The sequence below is a fragment of the Merops nubicus genome, unplaced genomic scaffold (assembly GCF_000691845.1).
Source record: "Merops nubicus isolate BGI_N331 unplaced genomic scaffold, ASM69184v1 scaffold21904, whole genome shotgun sequence".
In the NCBI taxonomy this organism is placed as follows: Eukaryota; Metazoa; Chordata; class Aves; order Coraciiformes; family Meropidae; genus Merops; species Merops nubicus.
The window spans coordinates 69517-95221 of NW_008605222.1; the positions used below are offsets into that span (position 1 = coordinate 69517).

A 25705-nucleotide genomic window follows, 5' to 3' on the forward strand; every position below is an offset into this window, starting at 1 on the left:
GATCTCAAGCATTTGCTGTCTGGCTTAACTTTCAATGGAATTTATGTTGGAGAAACCATTTTATTTTGACCAGATTGGGTTTTATGCCAAAACTTTTTTTTTTCTTTTAAATTTTGGGCCAAATTTCACTTGACTATATCCTCTTTGAAGAGATGACCAAGTAGATGCAATTGTTCCATGTTGCGTACGAGCCCTAAACTCTAATCTCTCCCCAAACTCGTGGCCTTACATAATGTGAAGTCTTCTCATAACTTTAGGTTGTTCTGCATACTGAACGTAAATTAAGTGAGGGGTTTTGGAATTTTTTTTAATAACTCGTAAAGTTGGGAAGTGTTCCGCGTGGGTTCTGGAACCGAAGCTCGGGGCACACTGAACTAATTTAAAAACGTAAATGTAAAAAGATATGACCCATAAGTGACAAATTAAAGAGGGAACGTAAATGGTTTGCAGAGAGCACTGCCCTCCGCCGCTGACTGCTTACACAGCGCAGCTACTCCGGGGTCAACAATTTCTGGCAGCACGAGACAATAAAAAACACATAAAGTTGCCGTGCAGGGTAAAGCTACTGTGCCTGACATGAGGCTAACGCAGCAGCACAGAGAGGTGACTGAACCCTGGCTCCCGGCTGCATCAATCCCTGTTTTAATCACCCTCCTGACAACACTTCTCTTTCAGCTCTCAAGCTGCTTGGCTCCCAAGGATGGGAATGCCGTGGTAGTAAAAGACATGGGGAAAAACTTAAAGTGGTAGTGGTGAAGGGGATAGAAATGCCTGTGAAGGTGCCTTTTGCCCAGCACTCAAATCTGTCTCAAAAAAAAGTTTGTTTTAACTTAAAATAAAAAGCCACGCAGCAGACCCCTCATGCCTCTTAGGAGCACGCTCCCTGCAGCGCCATTTCTTGAGGCTCCTTCAGAGAAAGAACGTGTGTTTTGCACAGAAGGTGGAAAAACTTCTATGCAGGAGCAGAGCAGATCTCAACTATAACTTAGAATCATAGAACTACAGAATACTTTGAGTTGGAAGAGACCTTTGAAGGTCATCTACTCCAACCCTTCTGCCAGAAGCAGGGACATCCTCAACTAGACCAGGTTGCTCAGAGGCCCATCAAGCCTGCCCTTAAACGTCCCCAGGGATGGGGCCTCCACCACCTCTCTGGAAAGCCTCTGCCAGTGTTTCACCACCCTCATTGTAAAGAACTTCCCAATGTCTAATCAAAATCTACCCTGCTCGAGTTTAAAACCACTGCCCCTCATCCTGCAACACAACCCACTCCTGATCAGCTCTTCCAATTTACAAACCTGTTAAAACAACTCTTGTTGCTGCTTTTAAAAGGGTCCAACATCTTCAGCAGCTCTGAGTCACATAAAAGAGGAGGAGGTAATAACAACTAAGTGTTTTTTCACTGGCTGCCATCAGCGTATCCACAACACCACAGACTGTGCCTCTGGATGCACCCAGCTGATTTTTGCAGGAGAGGTCATTTGCCCCAGATTTCACACAGCTCTGCACCCTGCCGCAGAGGCTCTCGGGAGCCCAAAGTGCCTTTTTCCACATTTACTGACTCCAGCCGGACCTCAGCAATGAGGCTGGGACTGGATTTTGCCCACCCTGAGGCCTGCATACTGCCTGGCCACAGATTGTGGCTGCTGGTTACCTCAGCTGAAGGGGATCGGCCAGCAGTGCGTAGCCATGCTGGGAGCTATTTAGGGCAGAGTTTGGGTTTTTCTTCCAACGTTATTCTCCTGTAGTTGATCTTTTTAAACAGAAAGAGGTTTTACCTAAAAGTACTCCTTTCCAGAAGCACTGTTGCCCACACTGGGCCTCTGGGCACACAAAGGGGAGCTGGAGGTGCAGGGGGCTCGCAGCGAGGAGACTCAGCTCCGCACCCCAGGAACATGGGAGGAGTCCCAGCCTACGGCCCAGACCTCTCCGGGCTCACAGCCTGCAACACCTCTGCGGCCTGTGCCAATGCAGTTGAAGCGTATGCACACCAAATTACCCTCTGAAGAAGCTAAGGGTGGGGAAGGAGAGTCCTGCCAAATGCTGGTGCCTGGAGGCACGTTGCCTTCTAACCTGCAACGCCTCCAGAGGCCCCGCGGGCAGCGGTGGCCCTTGTTTCTTCTTTTCCAAAGGACGTTGACTTCTTCAACACGTCCCCGTCACGCTTGTAGGATTCATATTGAGCCCTCCTGTGTTGCTGGAGAAGGCACCTGGCTCATCACCTGTCAGTCACCAGCCAGAGGCCTGACCTGCTGAAGTCAATGCCAAAGCTGCTGTAGCCCACGAGGAGATCCTGCCAACTGCCGGGTTAAATTTCTACGCAGGATTTCCACTGGAGCTAATGGAGTGTTTTTCAGTGCAAATTAATACCACGGAGGATTAAATAGGTTAGAGGTGGGGCTGGTAGGACTGCCTATCATTAAAGCTGCCCAACGTTTCCCATTATAAGACTCAATTTTCAGTTGCTTGCAACTTTACTGAACTTTGACTGTTGGCATACCATCTTTTCTCGCATAAGTAAGGAACACATTTCTTCAGTTTCAACCAAAATGGCTCAGACATTCCTGGAAATGAGTTAGCTGAGGGAAAATGTAGCACCTCAAAAACATTTTTGGCAATCTTTTCTCGAAGGAGCTTTTTGGTCACTGTATTTTGGAGCAGATTTCTCAACCTTGGCTCAGTGAGTTGGCTTTTTTAATTCAGAATCTCCATGATAATCCATCCAGTCTTGGTAGAATTATAAAACTTTGAAAAATAAAGTTTCATAGATTGGAAATTCATTAGATTTTATCAGCTAAAAGCTTTGATTACAGCTTGGCAAAGGTAGCTGATTTCTGGCCCACAGTTTTTATGCTCCTGTTTCATGATTTTTTGTTGCACCAATAGTTAAGTTGCTTAAAACAAAGTGTTCACAGAAGATATTCACTGTGTGTTCCTACTTTTCACAGTGCCTGCTATGAGACCTTCAGATTCATTCTTCAGAAGCACTGACGATTTACCACTAACTCAAGCTTAGAGTGGCATTTTGAACATAGAATCATAAAAAATAAGAGTAAGTGGGCATGCTCCATCCCACAGGACTTTGCTGCTCTATGGATAAACCAACACATGCTCTTACACTGAAGGGCTGTTTTGTCACACACATGACGGCCATGAATTAATGTTGCATTGATAACTGTAATCTGGGCATGTCCCAACTCTGAATGCTCAGACATGGACTTTTCCTACTGTAATTTTTGTCTGCAGCACACACATAAAGTAAGACTTAGAGCTAGAAGTGTCTGCCCTTTAATCTAAAAAGATCTTATTTTTTATGTCAACAAGTTATTATTTATTTGAGGTGTAAGTATCCCCTTGTTACATACCTTAAGCCTACTGTTTATTCCCTTTACACCAAGCCACCAGAGAAAAATAGTTCTCATTTTAATTCTTAATGTTGCATGGCATGTATAATTAGTGAGGCACTTACTCTGCATCCCATGCAGAAGTAAACATGTTTCCCTGAGAGCTTCCTTAGGCTGGGTCTAAAGAATAGTCCCTGTTATCTGGATATTGCAAGCACCAAGTCCTTGCTACCATCTCCTACTTTTCTAGAATAAAGACCATCTCCACAAGCCAGGTTTCTCCTTTTCTTTCAGAAATCACAAAGATCAAGAAGAATGAAACTAGTAACAGGTTGCTAAGTCTGTATAAATGCAAAGCACAAACCCTACCTAAACACCCAGTCTGAGTATCCTTCACGTGCTGTAATTCTGCTGCCCTAATTGTGAGGGATGCTCCTGACTGTGTGTCACCCCACGGGCAATGAACAGTGCTGCGTGAGAGCTCTGCACAGCACTAACAGCCATGCCCTGGGCTCACGCTGCCAAAGCAAAACAAAAAGGCCAATTAAACTGTCTGACTTTGCCGTGAAGCTGCTGAGGATCACGAATAAACGCCAGCCTGCTGCTGAGCTGTAGTGGCCACAGCCTTTGGAAGAGGAACAGTAACAAGCACATCAGCATGGGGAAAGATATTTTAAACCAGGATGGACACTTCTGCACTGAGTGCCTGAGAGTCTCAACCACGTAGGCATGGAAGCAGAAAACATAAAAGATCACACACTATCTATTTATGACTAACGGGGAGGGGCTCACCAACATCCTAAATTGTGACCAACTTCAGAAAGCAGCTGTTCAATGTGGCTTTTGAAAAAGCAGGCACTACAGACCCTTTTAAAAGAACAACAAAAAGGAGTATAAAGAAGCATTTCAAAGCTGTGTGCTGCTGCAGTTGCTGGTAAGCCAGGCAGCTTGTTTAAAGCAGCTGCAGGTAACTGCACAGCACCCAGCACCAGCCCTGTGTCCCACGCTGCTCCACATTCCCTCTGCAGCCAGTGTTCCCCACCACTCACCTCCAGGCATCTGCACACTGATACCTGTAGATAAACCAGCTTCTAACACAGACATAGATCTCACTCTTGACTGCAACCAGCCAGAGATGACTCACTGAGACACCATATCTAGCTTTTGGGCAGCTACAGTTGAGGAGAGTCATTCTACCCCACATCTGTGAAAATTCTACCATATGTCCCTTTACAAAAAGGGTTTTCATTTGGACTGCTTAGCTGATGAATTAGAAGGCTGAATAATTTACATTGGCAGCTCTATCACTGAGCCCTCTTCTGTAGTCAATAGTTGTGTCTACAGAGGTGGTAATTTTATTATAGCATTGGTTTTACAAACAATTGTTCAAAGACATCAAAAAATACTGAAAGTGGAAAGGAACCCATAGCCCAGATCACCAAAGCCAAAGAGTGTCCCATGTGAAACCAAAAAGTATGTCCCACAAAGCTAATGTTTATGGCAGTAAGGGAACCAAGGAATGAAAACTAAAATTATTCCTAATTTCATTGGTATCCTAGAAAACTGGAACCAACTCTGTTGCATTTCATGTGTCTACAGTGCTTGGTAAATTCACTAGATAAATTGAATTAATTGAAGTATATCATTGTCTAAGAACCTGAATCTGGGTCCTTCATGTATATAGGTATGTACACATCCACAAAAAAAAGTATTCCATGTATAACACCCTCCATACTCCTAGCCAGTGGTTTGTAGCACACAGTGACTGTGTATTGTATTTCCAAGGCTCTCTTCTTTTTCCAGATTCTGTACTACTAAGAAACACAGGTCTGAATTTTCAAAACACAACAAATAATTCTGAGCACCATCCCTTTTTGATGGGTAATGCCTGGATTTCTGGTCCTTTTTAAAACAACCAATTAAAATTGGGCTTCTTTTGCAAATCTCATCTAGGATTTACCGTATATAAACAAAAACATACCTGGTACCACATCAGTGCCTGCAAGTGCCTACTCCTTTCCAAGATGTTGCACCAATGTGAAACTGCTGTATATAACTGTCTAGTGACATGTGAAGTGACATTCTGGAATACAATGAGTTAGACCCCTTTTTCTAGCAAATTAAATTACATATGCAAGAGCTGGACTCATCCATTTCTCCCACAGCACACTTTTGTGGTGCTTTGTGGAGGTGATAATTTTCCTGTTGGGCTCTAAGAGTAATGAAACAAAATACCATCAAGTGCCTCTGACTGCACGTGGCATTTGAGACCATGTCTGCTACTGTGGGAATGCAGGAATGAGAAAGCATATGAAGATTTCAGGAAGCAGACAACTAATTGGCATTACTCACATGGATTACAGAGAGGCAGGAAGCAGATTCTACACTTTTAAGCACCCTGATTAATACCTGTTTGGTATCCTGAAATTAATTCAGCAGGGCTACTCAAGATGCAGGGTATTATGAAGTGGGAGTAAAGTTCACAAAATGCAGGTACAAGGGTTTGAGGAGCAATGGAAGCAACAATCTTTTATGCCAGCAATAATCAGGTAAAAGGGTTTGCCTTCCCACGCTGTGGGAAAGATTACATCTCAGAACCAAGGGAGAAAGGGCAGCATGTTAAGTTTGGATAAGGAAAGAACAACTAATATGTTCTGATGTGAAGCAGGGGCATTGGAAACATAGACTATTTCCCAGCGTTAGGAAAATCTTTAAATATGTTCCCCAATATTCTTCACTTTTAAGTGACCTTTATATTTTTATTTTTATGCAGCTGCTAGATTTTAGGCAGTGTGAGAATCATATTGACTATTACACCTACAGCTAAATAATCTGGGTTTTAACCTCAGCAGTTCACACAAACCAAGTCGAGTGGGACCTGAGCAGTACTTGACTACCTGCAAGAGGTGATAATCATGCCTTAGTAGACAGCATCATTTTTTAAAGATATCTGTGTATTGTACTCATTATGGCAGCTTTTAACTTTTTAACTCCACATTATCTGTGACTGTACTGCTATTACTGCCTGAGCTACCTGCTTTAAAGCTAACTCAAACCATCTGAATTTCACAGCAGTCATTTGGTACCCCTTAGGACTATAATATCTCATAATCTCATAATCTTAGCTATCTCAAAACAGGGTGCCTAGTCTAGGCTAGTCATCTAGCCTCCGTTTATAATCAATGGAAGGGGACAGATAGCTCAAAAGGACAGTTCATTGCCTTCTAAGATAGGAGTTAAGATAGGTGGGATGAATCACTCTCTACAAGTGCCTCTGTCTGAACTTCATCCACTTCAGAGGAAACCTACCCTACATGTCTAATTTTTGGAGGGCTGAAAGCCACCCTCAGTCAACAGTGTGCCACTATGGTGCTGGGTAAACAGGTCTACTGCAGATGAGATATGTAACAGGGGATCTGAGCAGACCCACACATTAAGGAACCCTGTTCTTCATAAGAATAAGGCTTCCGGCATCCCAAACATACTGCAGCATGAGATCATTACCAAGTTTCTTCCCCTGAAGTTTCAATTAAGTATGATATTCTTCCTCATTTCCTCTTCTGCATTCCTTGTCTGGTTAAATCAGCGTCTGTGTTTCATGTCTGGGATGACCATGTTTTAGTGGAGAACGAAGTGTACGTGGTGTATAAAAATAAATTTTATAAAACCCTTATAAAGACGTTTGGGGTTGCCAGCAAGGAAGAACGATGTAAGGACTCTACTTACACTACTCTGATGCAGTGTCTCCCAAACATATTTGTTCTGTTCCCGGCTTCCCAAACCACTTTGGAAAGTGGAGGGAGAGGTATAAGAGGTGCTACAAGGAAGTGTGAGGAAAAAATGGTGATAATAGCAGCAATAAGAAAAACGCATTTCAAAAAGGAAGATGTGTAAGAGTTCTGTTGGGAGGAAAGTCTGGAACAAAATGGTCTAGGACAGGCGACTCTAATGTCTTTTTTCATACCACCTTCCTCCACTGTATATACATGGAGTAGCGACACAAGCTTAAAAAAAACCAGCTTCCACTTTCTTTTCCTTGTAGCTGTTCCATATGGAGATACAGAATGAACTCATTTCCACCACTGACTTCACTTGTTTCATTATAACCCTTTTTCCCCATCCGTATTTTTAATGGAGATTGTAAACTATTCAGGGCAAAACCATTATCTATGTGCTTGACTACACAAGCACAACCACGTAGAGAGGCCATGATTTTATTTGTGGCTTGGAGAGATAGTACTAATACAAACAGCAATAGCTGCCATATGAAAAAAAATACTGTGGTGCTCATCTGACATCCCAAGTGCACTAGGAATAGACTGGAAGGAGTGCTTGCTCTACAATGGCATGGAAACAACATGTTCTGTTGACAAATACAAACTGAAACCACAATACTATTGGTGAGGACATCTTAAGGAACAGTTTTATGCTCAGCCTTGCCCATTTGTTTCACATAATCTTCTCAAGGCTTTTTCCCTCCCACTCTAAGAGTGAGTGAATGGTCACTCTGTCACCTCCCTGGGCAGCAATGTCCCCCTGTGGAGAGAGCCAGCTGGTGTCCTGTGGGTCACTGAGATTCCAAACTGCAGTGTATGAATTCAGGACGTCAGCACCCTACGTAGGTTTCGCTTTCGTCTCGCCCTGCGCACCACAACAGCACATAAAAGTTAACTTCACCACAAAAGAAGTTATTTTTACTCTCACAGTCTATACCTCAGAAGATTTTTTTCTGCACCAGCCCCTCTCTAGCTGCAGTGTTATAAACAAGAACCAACTGGTCCTTGGGATGTAGCTACCACTGCTGGCAGCCTCCTTGTTCCAGAGGCATGCATTGTGGTCGGGCTTAACTGTAAGAAACCCTGCACAATGGGTTACACATCCATCTTAAACACAGACCTAAACCACTGCATGCATAAAGTCTGTCACCTTTGGTGAGGAACACTTGAATCATGCCACCAGTTTCTTACAGCCTCTGGGAACTCTCAGGAGCTCCAGTCCCCAAGTGATATGGTTTCGTGAAATCACACATTTGCAAAATACAAACCAGCAGCAAATGATAGTGAGTGAAACTATGGTGTCTTGCATCTTAAACTGCAAAATAGATCGCTGTTGTATCACTGAAACCAGAAACACTACAACGCCTCACTGAGGACCTGAGGATAGGAGGTCAGGTCCCAGCCTGAAAGCAAACTGTGGTCACAAACATGCTAACAGCAGTCACAGAAAAGAACCTAAAGCCCATAGCACAGCCATGCTGAGCATTTCCTTGGCTATATAATCACATTTTGCCTCATTACTTACAAAGAGGCATTATAAAGCAAACGTTAAGCTTTACAAAGTCATTTGGAGCAAGCTGCAAACCGCCAGACCGCCCACTCTGCCTTCCTCTGCTCCCACTGCCGCTGGGAGAAATCCGGAATAGCCCCGCCGATCTCAGAAGAGATCTGTCACCCTGAAAGCCACCAGTGCAAGTCACAGATTTGCTAACCTCGGTTTGGATGAAAACCCAGGGCTCATTCATCCTATCTCAGTGTATTTCGCACTGACTTTAATTTAAAACCTCCTTGCTGTGCCAAAACACATGCAGATGCAAACTTCCGTGCCCAGAGTCTGCAACACATCACTCAAAAAAACCTGTGATTCTACATTTACAGTCTGAGGTAGATGCAGAAAGCAGGGCCTGCCTCTAAAATTTCCTCTTGTTCTGCAAACTCTGTCTCTCTGCGTTGCCCCAATTTACCACAGTGTAAGAAAAAAATCCCACAGTCAAATCAATATAATCTTGGGAAGGAAGGGGGGCTGGTAGAGTGGTTTTTGAAGGGAAGCCAGAGAGTATTCTAAACGGGGGACACACAGCATGTTTTAACTGCTGTGATAATTCTGCATGAAGAGATGTTAAGGATCTAGCTCCTTGCTGCAGCATGCCATGTGTCCCTGAATAAAATTACTGCCATGCAGGCTGTTAGCAGAGGAATGCGTAAACAGACAATGTATCCTTGCATCAGTTCCACAAAATGTTGCACAACACAAATGCCTCTCGATGTGTCATTTCCTGCTTGGCCACCAGCCCAGCTCCTGACAGGCAGTCAACAAAAAAAAAAAAAAAAGAAAAGAAAAAAGAAAAAGAAAACGTAAAAAAAAGAAAAAGAAAGAAGACAGAAAAGGGAAAAAAAAAGCTGAAAGATTTAAAGCTGTTCTACTCCAAAGCACATTCCACTAGTCCCAGACTTATCCCTCCACCCTTTGTCTTTGAAAGAAAGGAGGGAGAACTTCCTAAAAACTGTTATGGTTTTAAGTCGAGGAATCTCAACAATCTCAATCACTTATCTGCGTTTTATAAGCTGGGTCGGCCAAACGGTTAACACGGGGTCTGAGCAGAAGCTGCCGCTGGCTCCTGCAGCGTGCAGACAGCGAGGCGAGGTCTGCTCAGAGCTCCCATCACGTCTGCACCTTGCGAGCCGCCCGGCACAGGAGCTGAGTGACATGCAGCAGCCTTCTCCTACCGAAATGCTTCTGCTCAGAGCTCAGAGCTACTTCTCCACTCATGCTGAGAAAGAAAATTGCGGTCGGAGACTTTGGAGACTAATTAGAGACAAGCTAGAGTCTTCGGAAGCCAGGGACAATATATAAACATACAGACCTCTCCTCCTTTCTTCTTCATGATTTCCATCCTGACTGGGTTTCTACCCAAACCATCCAGAAAGGAGGACAAGTCTCCTATCTGACAGGCACCTCTACAGAAGGGCATATAATTATTTCTGTATTTCTAGTGAGGTAAGGCAGAGGCATTGAAGGGAGGCTTAGGTAAAGATTTGGGGCTTTTTTTTGTTCTGTTTCTTTTTTCTTCTTTTAGTTCCTTCACAGTGATCTCTTGCTATCTGTTGGTCATTTATGACCTCATGACAACTTATTTCTCCGGAAAACTTCTTTCAGTCTTCCCAGCTGGAAAGCAGCTCTGCTGGCTAAGATGTGCATATGGCAGAGGTTTTATCCTGGATATGAGGAGAGAAAAATATCTGCAGGATTTCCCAATGATTCCCAAAGATCTTATACAACCCTGTCTCCAGACTCCATCCCTCAGAGTACAGTGCACAGTTTCAGTCCAGCACAACACAGTAGATGTCCCTGGATGGTAATCTAGACAGACTGAAACAGATAATTAGAAATAAAGAAATCTTTTCCAAGGACAAATCATTCAGAAGACATTTTCTCGTATAGAAATGGGCAGGTTTTCCTAACAGAGCAACCTGGCACTGCTGTCTCTATTAAAATATTTTAAAATAATAACAGAGAGGCAAGGCAGCAAGCTTCTACAAGCATATGTTTAATACGGCTAAACGGCACTTACATTTAAGAACCTGACTTCCTGAAGTGCTGAGCATCCAAAACACCAACTGGAGTCTCTGCATGCCATGGCTGTTCAGCACTCCTAAAGTCAGACTCTAAATGATTGTGATATCTGTCATGGTATTGCTGCTGCTCCTACTGCTGCTGGAAAGCACGCAGCACTCGTTTGCTCCAGTCAGCTTGCCAGCAGAAGGTCAGAGTGCCTTGCCTAGAAACAAGCCTTACAAAATGCACGATCTGAAGCATGATGTCATGTCTTAAAATGATAAGCTGGCAACAAAGTAAATGACATTTTGTAAAGATGTGCATAATTTTATGTTTACGCTACTTAGAATGAAGGTTCTAATAAGTCATCGGTTGTGTTCCTTTAAAGGGAAGTTTTATAACTGAGATGAATCACAACTGCAAAAGATCAAAGTTAAAAAACATCAATGATGCCATGGGGTACTTTTTAATCTTGTAATGAATGATGATCATGTGCTCTTATGAAGTTGGTCCAACTGCCAACGCCAGATGTGTATATTAAGAAAAAAAGTTGTTTGTGATGTGACAGCTCTGGTTGAGCTGCCAGAGAGAGGAAAACTAGGATAACGTGCTTGAGACGTCGAAGTGAAATACAGGTCCTGGCAGAGAGGGGCACTATTTGCTGATACATAATTTCTGAAGAAAAACACATTTGCTATCAGAGTCGCTCATTGATTTGAATTCCTCGTTGCCCCCAACCACCTAATTCTCCTTATGCAATGTAAATGCCAGAGCCACTTCTTGAACCACTACAACCAAAGAGTAATAAATCTACGTGAGCAGGGGCTCTCGGAAGGAAGCTGAACTTCACTGGAAGTCCCACAGCTCACTGGAGCTACACTTGCCCTGAAAATTCACATTTAATGACTAGTCATTCTGGAGGTATCATTGCCTGCAGTTAACAGAACCTGAAGAGCCCAACTGACCCCAGAGTAGAGTTTAAGTATTTAGTCAAAATATTAGAATTCAAATAGACATTCAAGCTCAAATGTAGTACTCTTTAAAAAAAAAAAAAAAGAAACACCAAAGACAGACACAGTAACTCCACCTAGGCTACAAGAAGTAAGTTACTGAGCATTCCTAAGGGCAGCTGTTCAAGAATAAGAGCAGACAGGTATCACATACAGAGAGAGGCCTTTCACATCTAAACTAAAAGACTCGAGCAGAACTGAAGTCACATGAATACAGCCTCACTTGTAACCCACTGCTCAGCAAAACAGTTTGTCCCAATTGAGGCAGGCTCCCTTTCTGTGCTACACAGGGTAGTCCACACTACCCTCCACACCATTTTCAAACCATTCTGCTCTTCCACAGTGGTTGTGTCCCTGCTGGAATATTTCCTCTTTCGTGGATGCCTCAAGATATACACAGAAGCAGCCTCCAAATGGGAATGGCTAAATGATAGGTAAGTTATTCCCTGGTTTTCACTCCACGAATGCAGTTTGTCCAGTGTCTCCAAGTAAGCTACACGGAGAACCAGCTGCAGGTGAAAATTAGAAATGGGAATTGATTCAGCTTGGGACTGAAGACAGAATAAAAATCCCTCTCCATGATGAATGGACACCTCAAGCGCGAGCAGGTAGCAATCCATTTATCTACATAATGAAATTTATCCACAGCCACTTCCTTTTTCTTATCTGTTATTCAAGGTGAAACTGTACAGGCCAGACAGTTCTTACAGAAGGAATTTCAGTTCCCACCTCTCAGTATAAAAGGAGGTGACACCACAGCGTGTATTAGCACGAGAAGCACTTAACTGCATGAATTCTGTCTATGCCTTTCTACTTCTTCTGTCTTTGTGGTATTGTAACAAAACTCCTTAAAGGTCTCATTTGTATGTGCAGATCAAAGGCAAAATAATTATTTGAGATGCTTCCATTATAGGGATCTTTTTAATGTGGTTATTCATCAAATAATTCTTAATCTCTAGGTGTAATTTAAATACAGCTACACCTGGTTAATCCAATCAATTTAGAAAGAGTCGTTCTAGTCAGATTATGAAAAAAACCCAGAACTGGCTCATCAGTGATGCCCATACGAGGTGAGGCTGGTTACCAGCTAAATGTGCTAGGCAGAGACAGCCATACAAATCATGATGGATTAACCAGACTCGGCTGTACCTAAAAATAAGTGCTACCCATAAAACTGCCAGACCATGACAAAACACAATTGTCATAAAAATACAGCCAGTGATGATTGCAAGTAGATTCTTGGTAAATTAGGAAAGTGCACTGCTGTGAGATAAATGTGCTGAGTGAAAATCTGTTGGATTATGTTTAAATAAAAGATACTTTCTGTACACAAATAAGAAACAAATACCATGCTGTTGATACACTGGGTTTTTAATCTTTTTTCTTTTGGCCCCCAGGGGTCTGTGATGAGTCCATAGCTGGAAACTAATTTCAGGTACGATGAGATTAACCAGGTGCTTTAATTATCTGATGGCAAAAGAATTTAAGGGCAAACAAAAGGGCACTACACTATCTATTTCTCTCTGTGCTAGGACTGATCCTGAAAGATCAGTCTCTCATTTTGTTGTAAACGCCCTCAGTTGGAAGCTTACAGGAGTTTAGGGAATTCAGCATGTTGCAGGATTGTATCTATTATGCCTAAATCAGATTATATATAAATACAGTGGGTTCAGTTCTCATTTACACTGGCAGATAATGTATCAAGACCTTGATGTGAATGAGAATCAGGTTTGTGATTGCCCAAATTCAGCCAGCACTTAAGTGAGTGTTTAATGCAAGTATGTGTGTGGTCCAATAGACTCCAAACTAAGCATGCGCTTACATATTTTGCTGAGCAAGAACCAGTGTTTGACAAAGATATATATTTCATTTATGGGTCTCTGTTAAACAAAATTAAGCAGACGTAAGTGCAAAAATAAGAATAGAATACTCACTTCTTGGCTCCCTTGGCCCATCCACTGTAACCTTTATGGCTCTGTGGTATGTAGCGACTTGGGGGGGATTTGTCAGGACAGTTATTGTCAAAGTAAAGCTCTTCCCTACAAAGGGAAAAAACCAACAAGGAATGAGTGATTACAACATGAAAACAGTCACATGCATGTTCAGTAAAGAATCAGAGACATTTAAAATTATTCCCTGTCGTTACCACAATCGTGAAAATTAAAAACATAACTGACCATAGGAGTTTTCCTCCCCTTCAGTTTTACTCTATGTCAGGAATATGTCCATGTGTTGACAATCTAAATGTTTCTTATTTAATAATGGGTCATCATACAATGACAGAACAAAAGTGATTCACTGCTGAGGACAAGCCAAATTCTTTGCTGTATTGAAAGTGGTGTAAATCCAAAGTAAGTCGGATAATTTAAAAATTTACTCCAGTTTTGCAGCTGTGTGACAGAGAGCAGAATGTGGCCACATGTTATTTACTTCACACAGTTTTATCATTTCATTTGTTTGACTTGACTACAATAAGATGAAGAAAGAATATATTTCCCTTCTGGGAGTCATATTCGCAGGGAATCAGTGTCTCCTGTCCTTCATGTGCCAGTGGTAATAGGATGATATCATTATTACTGGAACACACTTTTTTTCCTATATATGTTCCATCTATGAAATACTAAGAAAACCCCCAGCTTTCCCAAGAGGGTGAGAAACTTCTATGTGCATGAACGTCGCTATCCTAAGCCTCCTTGCTTTTCTTTTTTTTAATTTTCCAAAGTTGAAATTCACACAAAGATTGCACAAGACCATCCGCAGCCTTTAGCTGAATGAAAACGTTAAAAAGAAATAAATAAAGGGAGCTGCCTGAGCCTGAGCTCACATTCTCACAAGGCTGGCCCCCGTTTGGGAGACTCACTGACAGTTGTAATCTGTTAGATATGCAACGGTTAGTCACGTCAGATAGTCAAAACTGAAAACTGTTTCAAGACAGGAAAAGGTGGGCGTACAACAGTGACTCAATAAAACAGTCAGCAATCCTCAGCCTTCGTGCTCATTTAAGCTGCTACTTTACCAGACTCTTAGAACTCTCTTCCCCCACCCCCGTGTGTATACGTGCATTTTTGTTGCTAGGGCTTTTCCTCTTGCTAAACTCTGAAGGCATTCAATCAAGACACAAATCTCCAACAATATGTAACAGCACAAGCTTAATGCAGTTTCTTCGAGCCTAATATAGAACAGCTTATATATAAAGCATAATATGGAACAGAGCTTTGGCTGTCAAATCTAGTAATTGGTCTTTCCTTCTGGTCCAAGCTGTATATCCCCCAAACCTGCCTGAGACACGCATCATTTATTATCAGGAGTGTAACTTCAAACTGTCTTGCCTATATTTTTCACGAACTAGAATGTGACATGGATTTTGGTTTTTTTTTTAGAGAGAAATATAACTGTCATTTAGAGTAAAATGATTTTCCAGGTGTAGCTGCACTCCAGCTGTGCCCACCTCTCTGAGAGATGCAGGTCAAAGGGGAGGTCAGGACCCCAGCAAAGGTGTAAAAGTCTCAGGATAGTGGATTTTATCTCAGAGGAGATGCATGGCTGAAGGTGGCTTTCCCCAATTTCATTGGGAAATGGAATATTTCTTGGATCTTTGAGACTGACCATCACAGGGGGAGAGTTAGGTGTATGTAGGACATTCAGTCTTTGTCCAGTCCAGCCAATACACCATCCCCAAAGGAAACCTGTGTGTCCCGCCAGCATACAGCCTGTGCCACCCAGCAACAGCCCTACTGAAGCCCATGGTGCCTCCATGCCTGCTCGTGTGGGGCTGAAAAGGGCCCGTGACTTTTAACCCTCCTCCAAGCAGGAATTCAGCCTATTGCTTGGATATATAGAATTCACCACAGACAGGTTTGAGGCCTCCTTTGGCACCAGCTTATCATGTCCAGAAGTCCTGATGATGAAACTGTGTGATGATGCTATTCAGATCACAGATACCCACATGAAACGGGTAGAATGCTATTGGTACCAAAGACACTACAGGGACTTTCCATAAACCTCTGAATGAAGAATTTGACCTTCCGATGCTGTTGCTCTATTTATACACCAAATCAGTGCAAAAGCCTATGAGGACTAAAAATTAACCTGACAACATATACTGTTTGTAAGACCTTGTAACCTCACATTTACATGATTTTCTGCACTAAATATACCTCAACAGGATACAGCAGTAAAAAAAAAAAAAATGCATTCCTTCATATCTAAGAGCCACATTTTGACCTCACCCGTGAGCATTTCTAAACTGTCACCTCTCAGCCAGCCAAACATGAACAGGTAAGCATCTAATTTGTAAGGCAAACTGTTTTTGTTCCCTAACTGGTACTCTACCAACCCAAAGCATCAGTGAGGTAACACTGATGAAGCCCCCTCACATTCAGTAAACAAAACCTCACTTCAGCATGGGGAGCTGTGCAGCCCTGCCAGTGCACTCAGGTTCCAGGGCTTTCAAAAGATGATTTACATATTACAGGATTAAGACCAAAATAAATTTCTAAGGTCCTCTGTTTCAGTGATCCTTATGCCTTCCACAGATATTTCACAGATATCCCTCCTCAGCTACAAAATCCTTTAATGGACTTTTTATCACCTTTCTTTATTGCCCTTGGTCATTTCAACTGTCCACTTTTAGAGGCTGAAGACTAATTGTAATTCTCTTTTATTAAATTCCCCAGCCGAGCAGTCATCTGGCACTACTGATCCAGTGTGTCTCAACTGTGCATTCTTTGTTATTCACATGTGTGAGCTGAGCTGACACAGGGGAGGACGAGATGGACACATGCTGAAGCACAAGGCAAACCCCAGAAATTAGCTTGAAAGGTGACTTGGCAGCTTGTGCGTGGTGCATATTTTTTCAGTTAGATGCTAACGTGATTAAAGTATCAGGACACAACAAAATTAAGGTTATGATCCTTTGCTTATTGAAGACAGGAATTCTTTCTTCTCTGTGCTGTGGATCAGGCTCGTAAAAGTGAGCTACTGCCTCAAAACCACATACAAACAACTTCTGCATTCACATAAAGAGCCCCAGTTACTTATTCTTATGAATCCAGAAAAGGTGTTTAAGAGAAATTATACAAACAAAAACGTGAAGCTTCTGTCAGGCAGGCAACATTAATATGTATAAAAATCAAGTTTCTCCACTGAGCCATGGGAAGCAAGCGAAAACGTGGGAGAGGAGGTGAAGTGGTAAGTTGATGATTCAGACTTCACAATCAAATTTAGAGATACAGAGATCAAAGAGCGAGCTGTTTAGAAAGATGTAAATCTAAAGTCAGGAACAGGTGTGGATCAGTTTCTCGCCACCGAAAAATGATTTCTTTATTACTTTATTTTTCCTGTTCTACTTCAAGACCTGTATCTACTGATATTTGTCTACGTAAGGAGCTTTCTCACTTCTGTTTGCAACCACTGATTTCTTTACCTGCTATTTTAAGAAGAGGCCTAAAAATCTATCATGAATGATAACTCTTTCTCCTTCTCTACCTCTCCCTCTCTCACTCTCTCTCTCTCTCCCCCTCTCTGTTCTAAGTCTGGAAGACAAGTCTGGACCAATTTCTCCATCCTGCCTCTGGCAGCAGAATGCAGCATTTCAGATCCTCCACCGAGTCCCGGCTGCTTCAAAGGCAAAGCCCTACTTTCTTCCGTTAAGATCATAAGAAATATAGGGGGAGGGGGTCAGCTCTGTTTGGACATAATTACACTTCATCAAAAGAAGCTTTCTTCATCTTCCATGCGTGAAAAGTCTGCAAGCAGTTAAGTCTGTCTTTTTTCTTCCCTTTTTTTTTCTTTTTTTTTTCTTTTTTTTTTTTCAATATAAAAATTGCTATTTGGGAAACTAGCCAAAACTCAGAAAGCCAATATAGTAAAACAGTGCACACCCTTTGTTTTTCTTTGAAGTCTCTTAAATAAATACGTTGAGGGTTTGAAAAGTACACTATCACTTTTCCATAGCTTCTACCCAGATTGATCAGAAAAAAAGTCTCTCCAAGTCTGCTAGATACAAATATAAATTAAGCTACAGGAACGGAATTTTAGAAGCTTTGTGCTTGCATATGTCTGTAGCTGTATCTAGTGAGGCATCAGTCCCTCTATTTAATTTCCTATGCTTTAATAAAAAGTATATATCATAGGTTTCAAATTAAATTTGTGGATCAGAGGTAGTACATCACATTTCTGTTCTTTTTCAGCACTACTGAAAGACTGATACACTACTGGACTTTTACTGTAAGGCAGCAGTAGTGATGGAGCCAGAGAACTTTCAAACCTAATCCATCAGCAGAATAACAAAGCAGAATGGATTTTTTTTTTCAAAAGAAAGCAAGACAAATGGAAGAGGGAGGTAACACCTTATCCAAGAGGGCAAATGAACTCCATATTTATATTGCATTACTGTTGCAATAGTCATTCTGTCTTTCAAGTTATTTTTTATTATCAATACTTTTGAAGTCATAAAATGATAAAGAGGCTTGTTGGCTAGGTCACTAAAATAAAAAATAACCACTCTAAGTGATGCCTATGGGTGTCACTTATACTATATGGACTCACTTTCACAAAGTATTTGTAAAAAAAGTGCCAGTTGGTTCAGACTACCTAGGCCTCTGTCGTATGCTTAACTTGCTTTTGGACAAATACTCTTTGCTTCCTTAAGATAACTTACAAATGGTTTCTAAAGAATATTACTGTAAAATAAGCTTTATTGCTAATTTCCCAGCACAATTGTTTGGCTTCTGTTGTTTTGTTTTGCCCTACGCAAGGCTAGTTTGAAAAAATGAGTAATTACTTCAAGTACATAAAGGAAAAAATATGTAGGCTGAATCAACTCTTGATACAACAACCCCCTCTGAAGATTCCTGCAGCAAAAACTGAAGTGCCAGCTTCCTACAAGCCATCCTTTCCATCGTTACCTAAAATTTGAAAGCAGCTACAAGACTCTTTAAAGAGTAATTCTTGCAAACTTGCAATGATTACAAAGGCTTTCTATGAATGCAGTGCAGTTTCCAGATTATAGGCAGCTCCTGAACAGCTAGAAGACAATGACAGCACTCGGCATCTTCAAAATAATTGAAAGTTACCCTGTCATTTAAAGTAAAGGTTAAATTTAGGTCAAGCCCAAGCTTACCAGCAATTCATAAAAAGTCAAGCAGTTTACTAAAAAGAAAAGTACGACCTATTTTTTAAGGTCATATGCAGTGATTGTAAAGGGCAAGGAAGTCACTAAAACCTTTCCACCAATAGCTGTAAGCCTTCAAAGATGTAAACTCTTAAAGAATATAACCTATAGCCCATGTGATATGCAAAATCCCCTTAATTATAGGTCTTCTACAACAACTTCAGAAGCAGCTCTACTGCTGAAGGGAATTCTCCACCTCTCACTGCCACGGCCTGAGATACACTCTGTGACTCCACATAACCCAGATCACAAATAGTCCCATTTCCTTCTACCTTTGCTGTGTGATTACAACACGGAAGCATGTATTCTGTGAATCATTCTGCAAAATCTGTCTCTGATAATAACATAAAGGGATGTGAGGAGTCAGACAAACTTGAGAGAAACTCTTAACTCGTTTTGCACAAGTGCGTAAGTTTGCAAATAAAACACGCATTCATCCCTCCAAATGAGAGGCTGGCAATGATTTATTTACAGATTAATCAGTATTTCATTGCAAAGTCAGTCTGACGTCTAGACAATAGTCTCACTTCATTATGGACAGGTAAAATGCAGAGGCCTACCTCGTCCACTTCTGCCCACAAATCGTAAGTCATTAAATCTGGCCACCTGGTTCTTCATCACAGCAGAAGCGTTTCGCAGCTCTGCAGAGTAGTTCTCATCGTTTCCAGCCATGACAGTGACCACCGTCCCATCAGGCACTTCTCCTAAGGCCACCACCTGTTAAAAGGGGAAGACATTCACAGCTCGTGAGGGAACACTTTGAAAGCACATCTCCATCCCAGCTCTGCAGGCTGCCATGCTCATTACGAAGCTCTGTGGCAGCTTCTCCAGCCCACTGTGGTGAAGAGTCATGTATTAGCTGAACACAGAACAAAGTGCCACATCAAACAAAGAAGCATCTTGTATTGTCTCCCTTTCTCATAGCCTAATAGGGAGATTCTCCTTTGTTACATTTCTTCAGAAACAGTCAACGTCCTTATGTAGAGTGCATGGTTGAATGCTTCCTGAAGGCCAACTTTGTTCTTAGCAATGAGTGAGTGGCGAGAAAACATGAGGCATGGCTCATATCCATGAATTATACACAGGAACACATTGGAAATGGAAAGCTAGAAATTGCTATAAGCAGCCCTATCACCCAGGTTTGGTTCTACTTCTCTGCTGGTTGCACCCATCACCCTGACCGCACAGCTCCTCAGACTTCTCGCTAGAGAGAAACTCCCCATCTACCCACCCCAGGAGTGGCACCGGGGGCATCAGCAGACAAAGTTCTCCACCCAACAAGCTGCTGTGATGGAGCACGTTATGGCTGGAATTCAAACTCTTCAGATGCAACGTTAAACAAAAGCTGTATCTCCTTGCAGGCATGTAAATTTTCATAGCACTCGCAGGAGTCGCATGTGGTTAGCACTGATAACTCCCTCAAATTCCAGGATGGGTGAACAGAAGATATCAAAGTATTTCTCATTATGTTTCAGCTAGCATCTGGTAGTCTCACTTTTATGCTTCAGTGGTTGTGTAGTGCTCCAACATCTGATTAGATAAATGCCACAGAGCAGACAGCTTCTGTCTTCTAATTTGAAAACACCCAGGATACCTAGAGTGTTACTGCACTGTGACTTTTTAAAGTAAAAATAAACAGGAGTATTAAGGTACTAGGAAGAAAATACAAAAATTTCTTCACAGAGGGTAAAAAAAGTCCACAAAAGTATCAAAAAAATAATTTCATTTTGCTCAGTTAGCTCATACTGATGCTGGAAATATACTTGTAACAAAAAGAGATTCATAAATATTGCATGTCTGACTTTGGACTTGAAAGAAAATAATCCTGGGCTTCAAAATCTGTCCTCTTGAAGCTTCTACAGGATAACATGGTCAGTTAGGACATTTTATATTATTCAGAGTAATTTATTCTGTCTCCTGAAATATATTTTACATTTTGTGCTAAGCCTGACTTGAAATGTCTTTCCCATAAATGATCCTCTCTGAGACTAATAATTGCAGGTTGCACTTTAATATTAATTAAGTGGAAAGAATAAGGAGTTCTGAATATATAGGGAAGAGCATTACATGGCCCAGTGCACTGTACAGTGTTTCTCTAAAACAACAAACACTAACGACGAAGGCTTTCAAAATCGAAAATATTTAAAATAGGTTATACTACTGAAAGTCATAGCTCATCTTATTTAAAAGAAATGGTGAAGAGAGAGAAGAAACCAAAGCTGAAACTCTGTATAAAAAGGATCTAACCTGGTGTTTTTCTGTTTTTCCATAAAACACGAGGTCATACCACCCAAAATTGAAAACTGAGTTTTGCCACAAACTACTGTGACGTCTCTGCCTATCAAGTAAATATTCTATGTTAAAGTGATACAAATGTCCTTGAACATAAAAACACATGAATCACCACTGTGGGTAAGATATGAGGTCCCACCATCTGTGTGCCTTGGGTCTGACAGCAACCAGGTCTGAAGGCTTCAAAGTGAGGTGAAAGGAATAACAAATAATAATCAAACAACAAATAACAATCTGCTGAACAGATTATAGAACTGACTCTAACCCTTAATAAATAGATGTTGGCTTAAACATTAATGCATGGGGTCTGAGACTGCTTATAGAACACTCTCTTCCCCGTTTGTGATAGACCACGGTATCTCTGGAGAGTCATGTCATGCACGTTAGCATCCAGGGGAGCTGCAACCTGTGCTTTTTATACCTCACGAAACAGCAACAAGAAAGCACACTAACTCCAGAAATGCGAAGCCGAGGGCACAGGAGGAAGTACGAGCCTGCCAGGGGCCTCAGAAGAGGGAGTGAAGCGCCTGCAGCCTCAGCTCACCTCGCTCTCTCTAGCTAGCCAGAGCACGGGGCGGGCAGTGGCACCGCATCGCTGTCTCCACCCGCTCTCCCGGCACGGGCACAGCGTGTAGCACCTGGCCAGGAGGGAGCAAAATCTCTGAAAAGGCCCCGCCAGGTCCCTGCTGCTTTTCAGAGCTTTCCTCCCTACCCTCTGCACTCCATGTCAGATGAAAGGCACCAGCTTTCTGATGCAGTATGGTGCAATATTTCTACTCCTCATTAGGAGAAGAACGATGGAAAAGACAAACTGAAATCAGAGGTGAAAATAAACACTTTGTCTAATAAAGTCCTACTACACGGGAAGCTCCCCTGCTATGCGACAGGAGTAAAATGCTCATTCTTTTCACAACTTCATACTTTTCTACCGTGAAATATCAGAAAACTATCGCACACGTACATCATAGCTCGTTAGAATAATACTGGTTAGAAAAGTTTTGCAAGACAAGTTTGAAACCTGGAGGAATACACATCATTCTGAGAATTTTAAAAGGGAACCTCACCTCCTGAAAGACTGTTGGCATAAACTTTGATTCATTAATTTTATGCTATGTATCAATCCAAAATCATTTACACGTTCTTAGAAAGAGGATTGTCAGCGCACTGTGAAATGAATAAGGACTACGTAAAAAAATAAAGATTAAAAGTAGCACAGGGCACATCCCTTATCTATTCTTCAAGCATAAATAACACTACTTTTTCAAAACTTTTATTTTCCATATTAAACTACTTGCACATTTTGGTGATTAAAGGTACATATTGCTTTTCCCCCCTTTTTTTTTTCTTTCCACTGAAGCTGACGAAGGTACACGCAGTCAGACGAAGCCGCAAAATAAACCCAAACCAATTCTTACAAGTTGAAAATAACTATGTATTTTTTGCATAACACAATTCTCCTCTGCTTAGGCAACCTGTTTGCCCAGTTTCGGTCCAGTGGGATTTGAACTGGCCAAAGTATGTACCCTAAAGACGGAAGTTATAAGCACGAAGCAAAACTACTGTACAACAGCAGGTACTAAGACATTCTGCAGAGTAAAATGCTTGGTTTGAAAATACAGCCAGTATACATGCTAAACAGTTCCTCTCCAACACTGATATCTACCACTTCAACAGTTTTACTTGCAAAACACTGAATTCTAACAGCCTCTGAATGTAAAATCTTCCATCTTGAGAACGCCTTTTCTAAGGATTGCCAAAAGAGCATCTGATACCATTAAAAATATTTTAATGTTCTGTAACTTAAAACAGAATAACTGATTTGCACTCCTTTTTGTTTCAAAATATACATCTGGGCTGACAATTTATACAGCAGGTTTCAGCTTGAAGCTATTTAAAACAGCTGAGTTATAAACTCTGAAAATTGGGGTTTGGAGTGGAAATGCTGACAGACCCTTAACTACTGTGGTGCTACTGGGGAGAGGTTTTAGACTTCAAGTTCCTTTTTTTTTTCTTTAGGTCCACCAAGACTCTTTGCTGTCAGCAAAGACTATCAGCATCATGCAAAACATTTAACATCTAACGTGGCAGTTTGGGTCTTTCAGTAAAAACTCCAAGGCAGACACATAAAGAGAGGGACAAATTCTGATAAACCTACTCAAATAAAGTACCACTGGCTGTTAAGTTTAAGAAGCTAATATGATTTGGACCCGGGTGCACAATATCTATTTCTTTTATGCTGGAGGATCAATAGATAAAGCTGTATTAATAGGATAGGTATATGTCTAATACTCTTCCCCACAAAACCAGTTTGCACTGACAATCTTATTAGCTAGCACACTCCACATGGACTCCCTCCTCAGTGTGTGCAAGTATTAAGATTTAAAATTCAAATCTAATACTAAGTCAAGATTACTTAAAAAAAATTATAATCAAACCCAGCACTGTTTATAATATACTTCCTTTCCTGCATATGATTTATATCTGTTTTTTTAAATTAAAACAGTGCTATATCCAGAGTTCTTTTTACTGGAGATCTTTGTGAGAGAATTATGACACACTTAACACACCACTCAAAACATTATCGTCAACATACTACTGGTTGCCAATAAAACTTCAAAAAGTGTGTTGTCTGTGAGCTATTTTACTTTCAAGTTACTGTTTAGCTGAGATTTCTATAGCCTAAATCTGTCTTTTTTTTTTCCCTTTTCAGAAATAATTCCCATTCTGCTACATCACAGTCAAGTGTCTCACTACATGATATGTGCAGCTTCTCTGGTCTAAAGGTACTGGACAGCTGCACACAGGACACATTTCAAAAATGAAACAGTTTTTTAAGCAGTCAGAATTGTTTCAAGTCTGTTGCAGATTAATTTACCAGTAAATAGGGGTCTATATGTCTTGGGCGTATTTTAAAATGTACATACTGCATATTGCTTGTGAAAACACAGATGCAACAGCAGAAGGGTTCAAGGGGCAACGCATACTCCTGATGCATCAGTAAATTAGTTGGATCTATACCTCCCTGTCAGCAGTCAAATTTATGACATGTATAAATATACATATATGAGAGCACAAAAAGACTGGGAAACGCTCTAAACCTTTTTCCATCCTTTCATCACGTGCAAGAGTTCTCATTGTAATAATATTCTAAATGCTTTAATATTTAGTTTAGATCTTTCCCTTATTCGAATGAACTGCGACCGCATCCTTTGAATTGCTCTAAGGTAGGAGAAGGCTCAGAGGTTTCAAATGAAAACTGCAATGTGACTATAATGTAAGAGCTCCCGTGTCCCTTCTATAAAGAGTAACTACAATACCAACTTAATCTAACGCTCAATTAAATTATAAACACAATTCTCCAAAAGCTCCTCCTCCTTACCCCACAGCCCCTGTGAATCAGAATCACCGTGATCCACATCTAGACAGCCTCTGAGTGCTACGCTGTGCCACAAAAACAGAAGTCACACCATTTTTCTGCCATTTCTATTCAGTCCAACCGTCGCGACCTGCACAGCAGGCCCTGTGCAAAGGGTTCCTCCTGCAGTTCCAGGCTCTCCAAGCTGCCTCCCCCAAGTACAAGCGCTTTAGTCAACTCTCATCCGCACCCCTAGAACGCTTTCAAAGCAAAACTTCATCTTTATCACCAGCCTCTTTAACACCAGCTCGTTTAAGCACTTCTAGTTTTTCACGGGTAACTGACCATAACAACACAGCTTAGCCATCAGAAAGCACAAGAACAAGGCGAAGTTCTGGAAATGCGCTGGGTGAAACTGTTTCCAAACTTCTCTACCTTTTGAGCGATTTCCAAGTGTGTTATTTTCAACAGAGCAGGTGTGGGAGTGATGAGCCCCTTGCAGAGCCACCTCCCCCTGCACCCGCTCAGGCAGGTGCTCTGGGACTCCCCAGCCATCACCCTCTTCCCACCAAAGGCCACAGGAGAGAGAACTCCAGGAGGAACGCTTTCAACTATTGCTATGGGGAGGGAAAGGGCTTGCTTTAAAGCACGCGATTATTGTTGTTATTAGTACAGTTTTTTTAAAAAAAAAATCTTTTCCTCTCATTAGCACTCCGTGGGGATGTAGACAGAAAATTAAAAGCAGCATCCCCGGTGCAGATCGGGGTGGTATTTATTACTTAAACATGCCAGCCCTGCCAAGGAGAGTGTCTTCTGGCCAGACACTTCCTCGCTTGTCCACCAGGAGAAGTGAAGGGGCCCCGTCCCCCCCACAGGGACCCCTGTCCCCCTGTTCCAGTCCCACGTCAGCCTGAGCTTCCTCAGGGGGAAGGGGGCAAAGCCCCGGTCCCCTCTCCCGTCCCAGCTCCTCCAGCATAGCCCTCGGACCCCAACCCCCCCATCACTCTTCAACGGCACCCCAAATCTAAATCGCTCAGTCCCACCCTCGGGAGGGGTGGGGGTATGCACAGGCAGCCCCATGGGTGAGGTACTGCGGGGGGGCACCCACTTTGCACCCCCACACTGAGCTCTGGCCGATGGGTGAATCCTCCCTTCCTCAGGGAGGGAAAGCAGGAGTTGTTTTGTTTTGTTTTGTTTT

General features: G+C 41.9%; 1 protein-coding gene across 1 annotated transcript in view; it reads right to left on the minus strand.

Annotated features, from left to right (window-relative positions):
- The window catches only part of RUNX2 (runt-related transcription factor 2), a gene marked incomplete at its 5' end in the record, with an annotated part of 79770 nt that extends 60193 nt beyond the window's left edge, over positions 1-19577 (minus strand). The window contains 2 exons of the mRNA XM_008939284.1: positions 13621-13725; positions 19421-19577. Coding sequence (XP_008937532.1) covers positions 13621-13725; positions 19421-19577 — 262 coding nt within the window. The remainder of the gene's footprint in view (positions 1-13620; positions 13726-19420) is intronic.
- Between the last annotated feature and the right edge of the window lie 6128 nt (positions 19578-25705).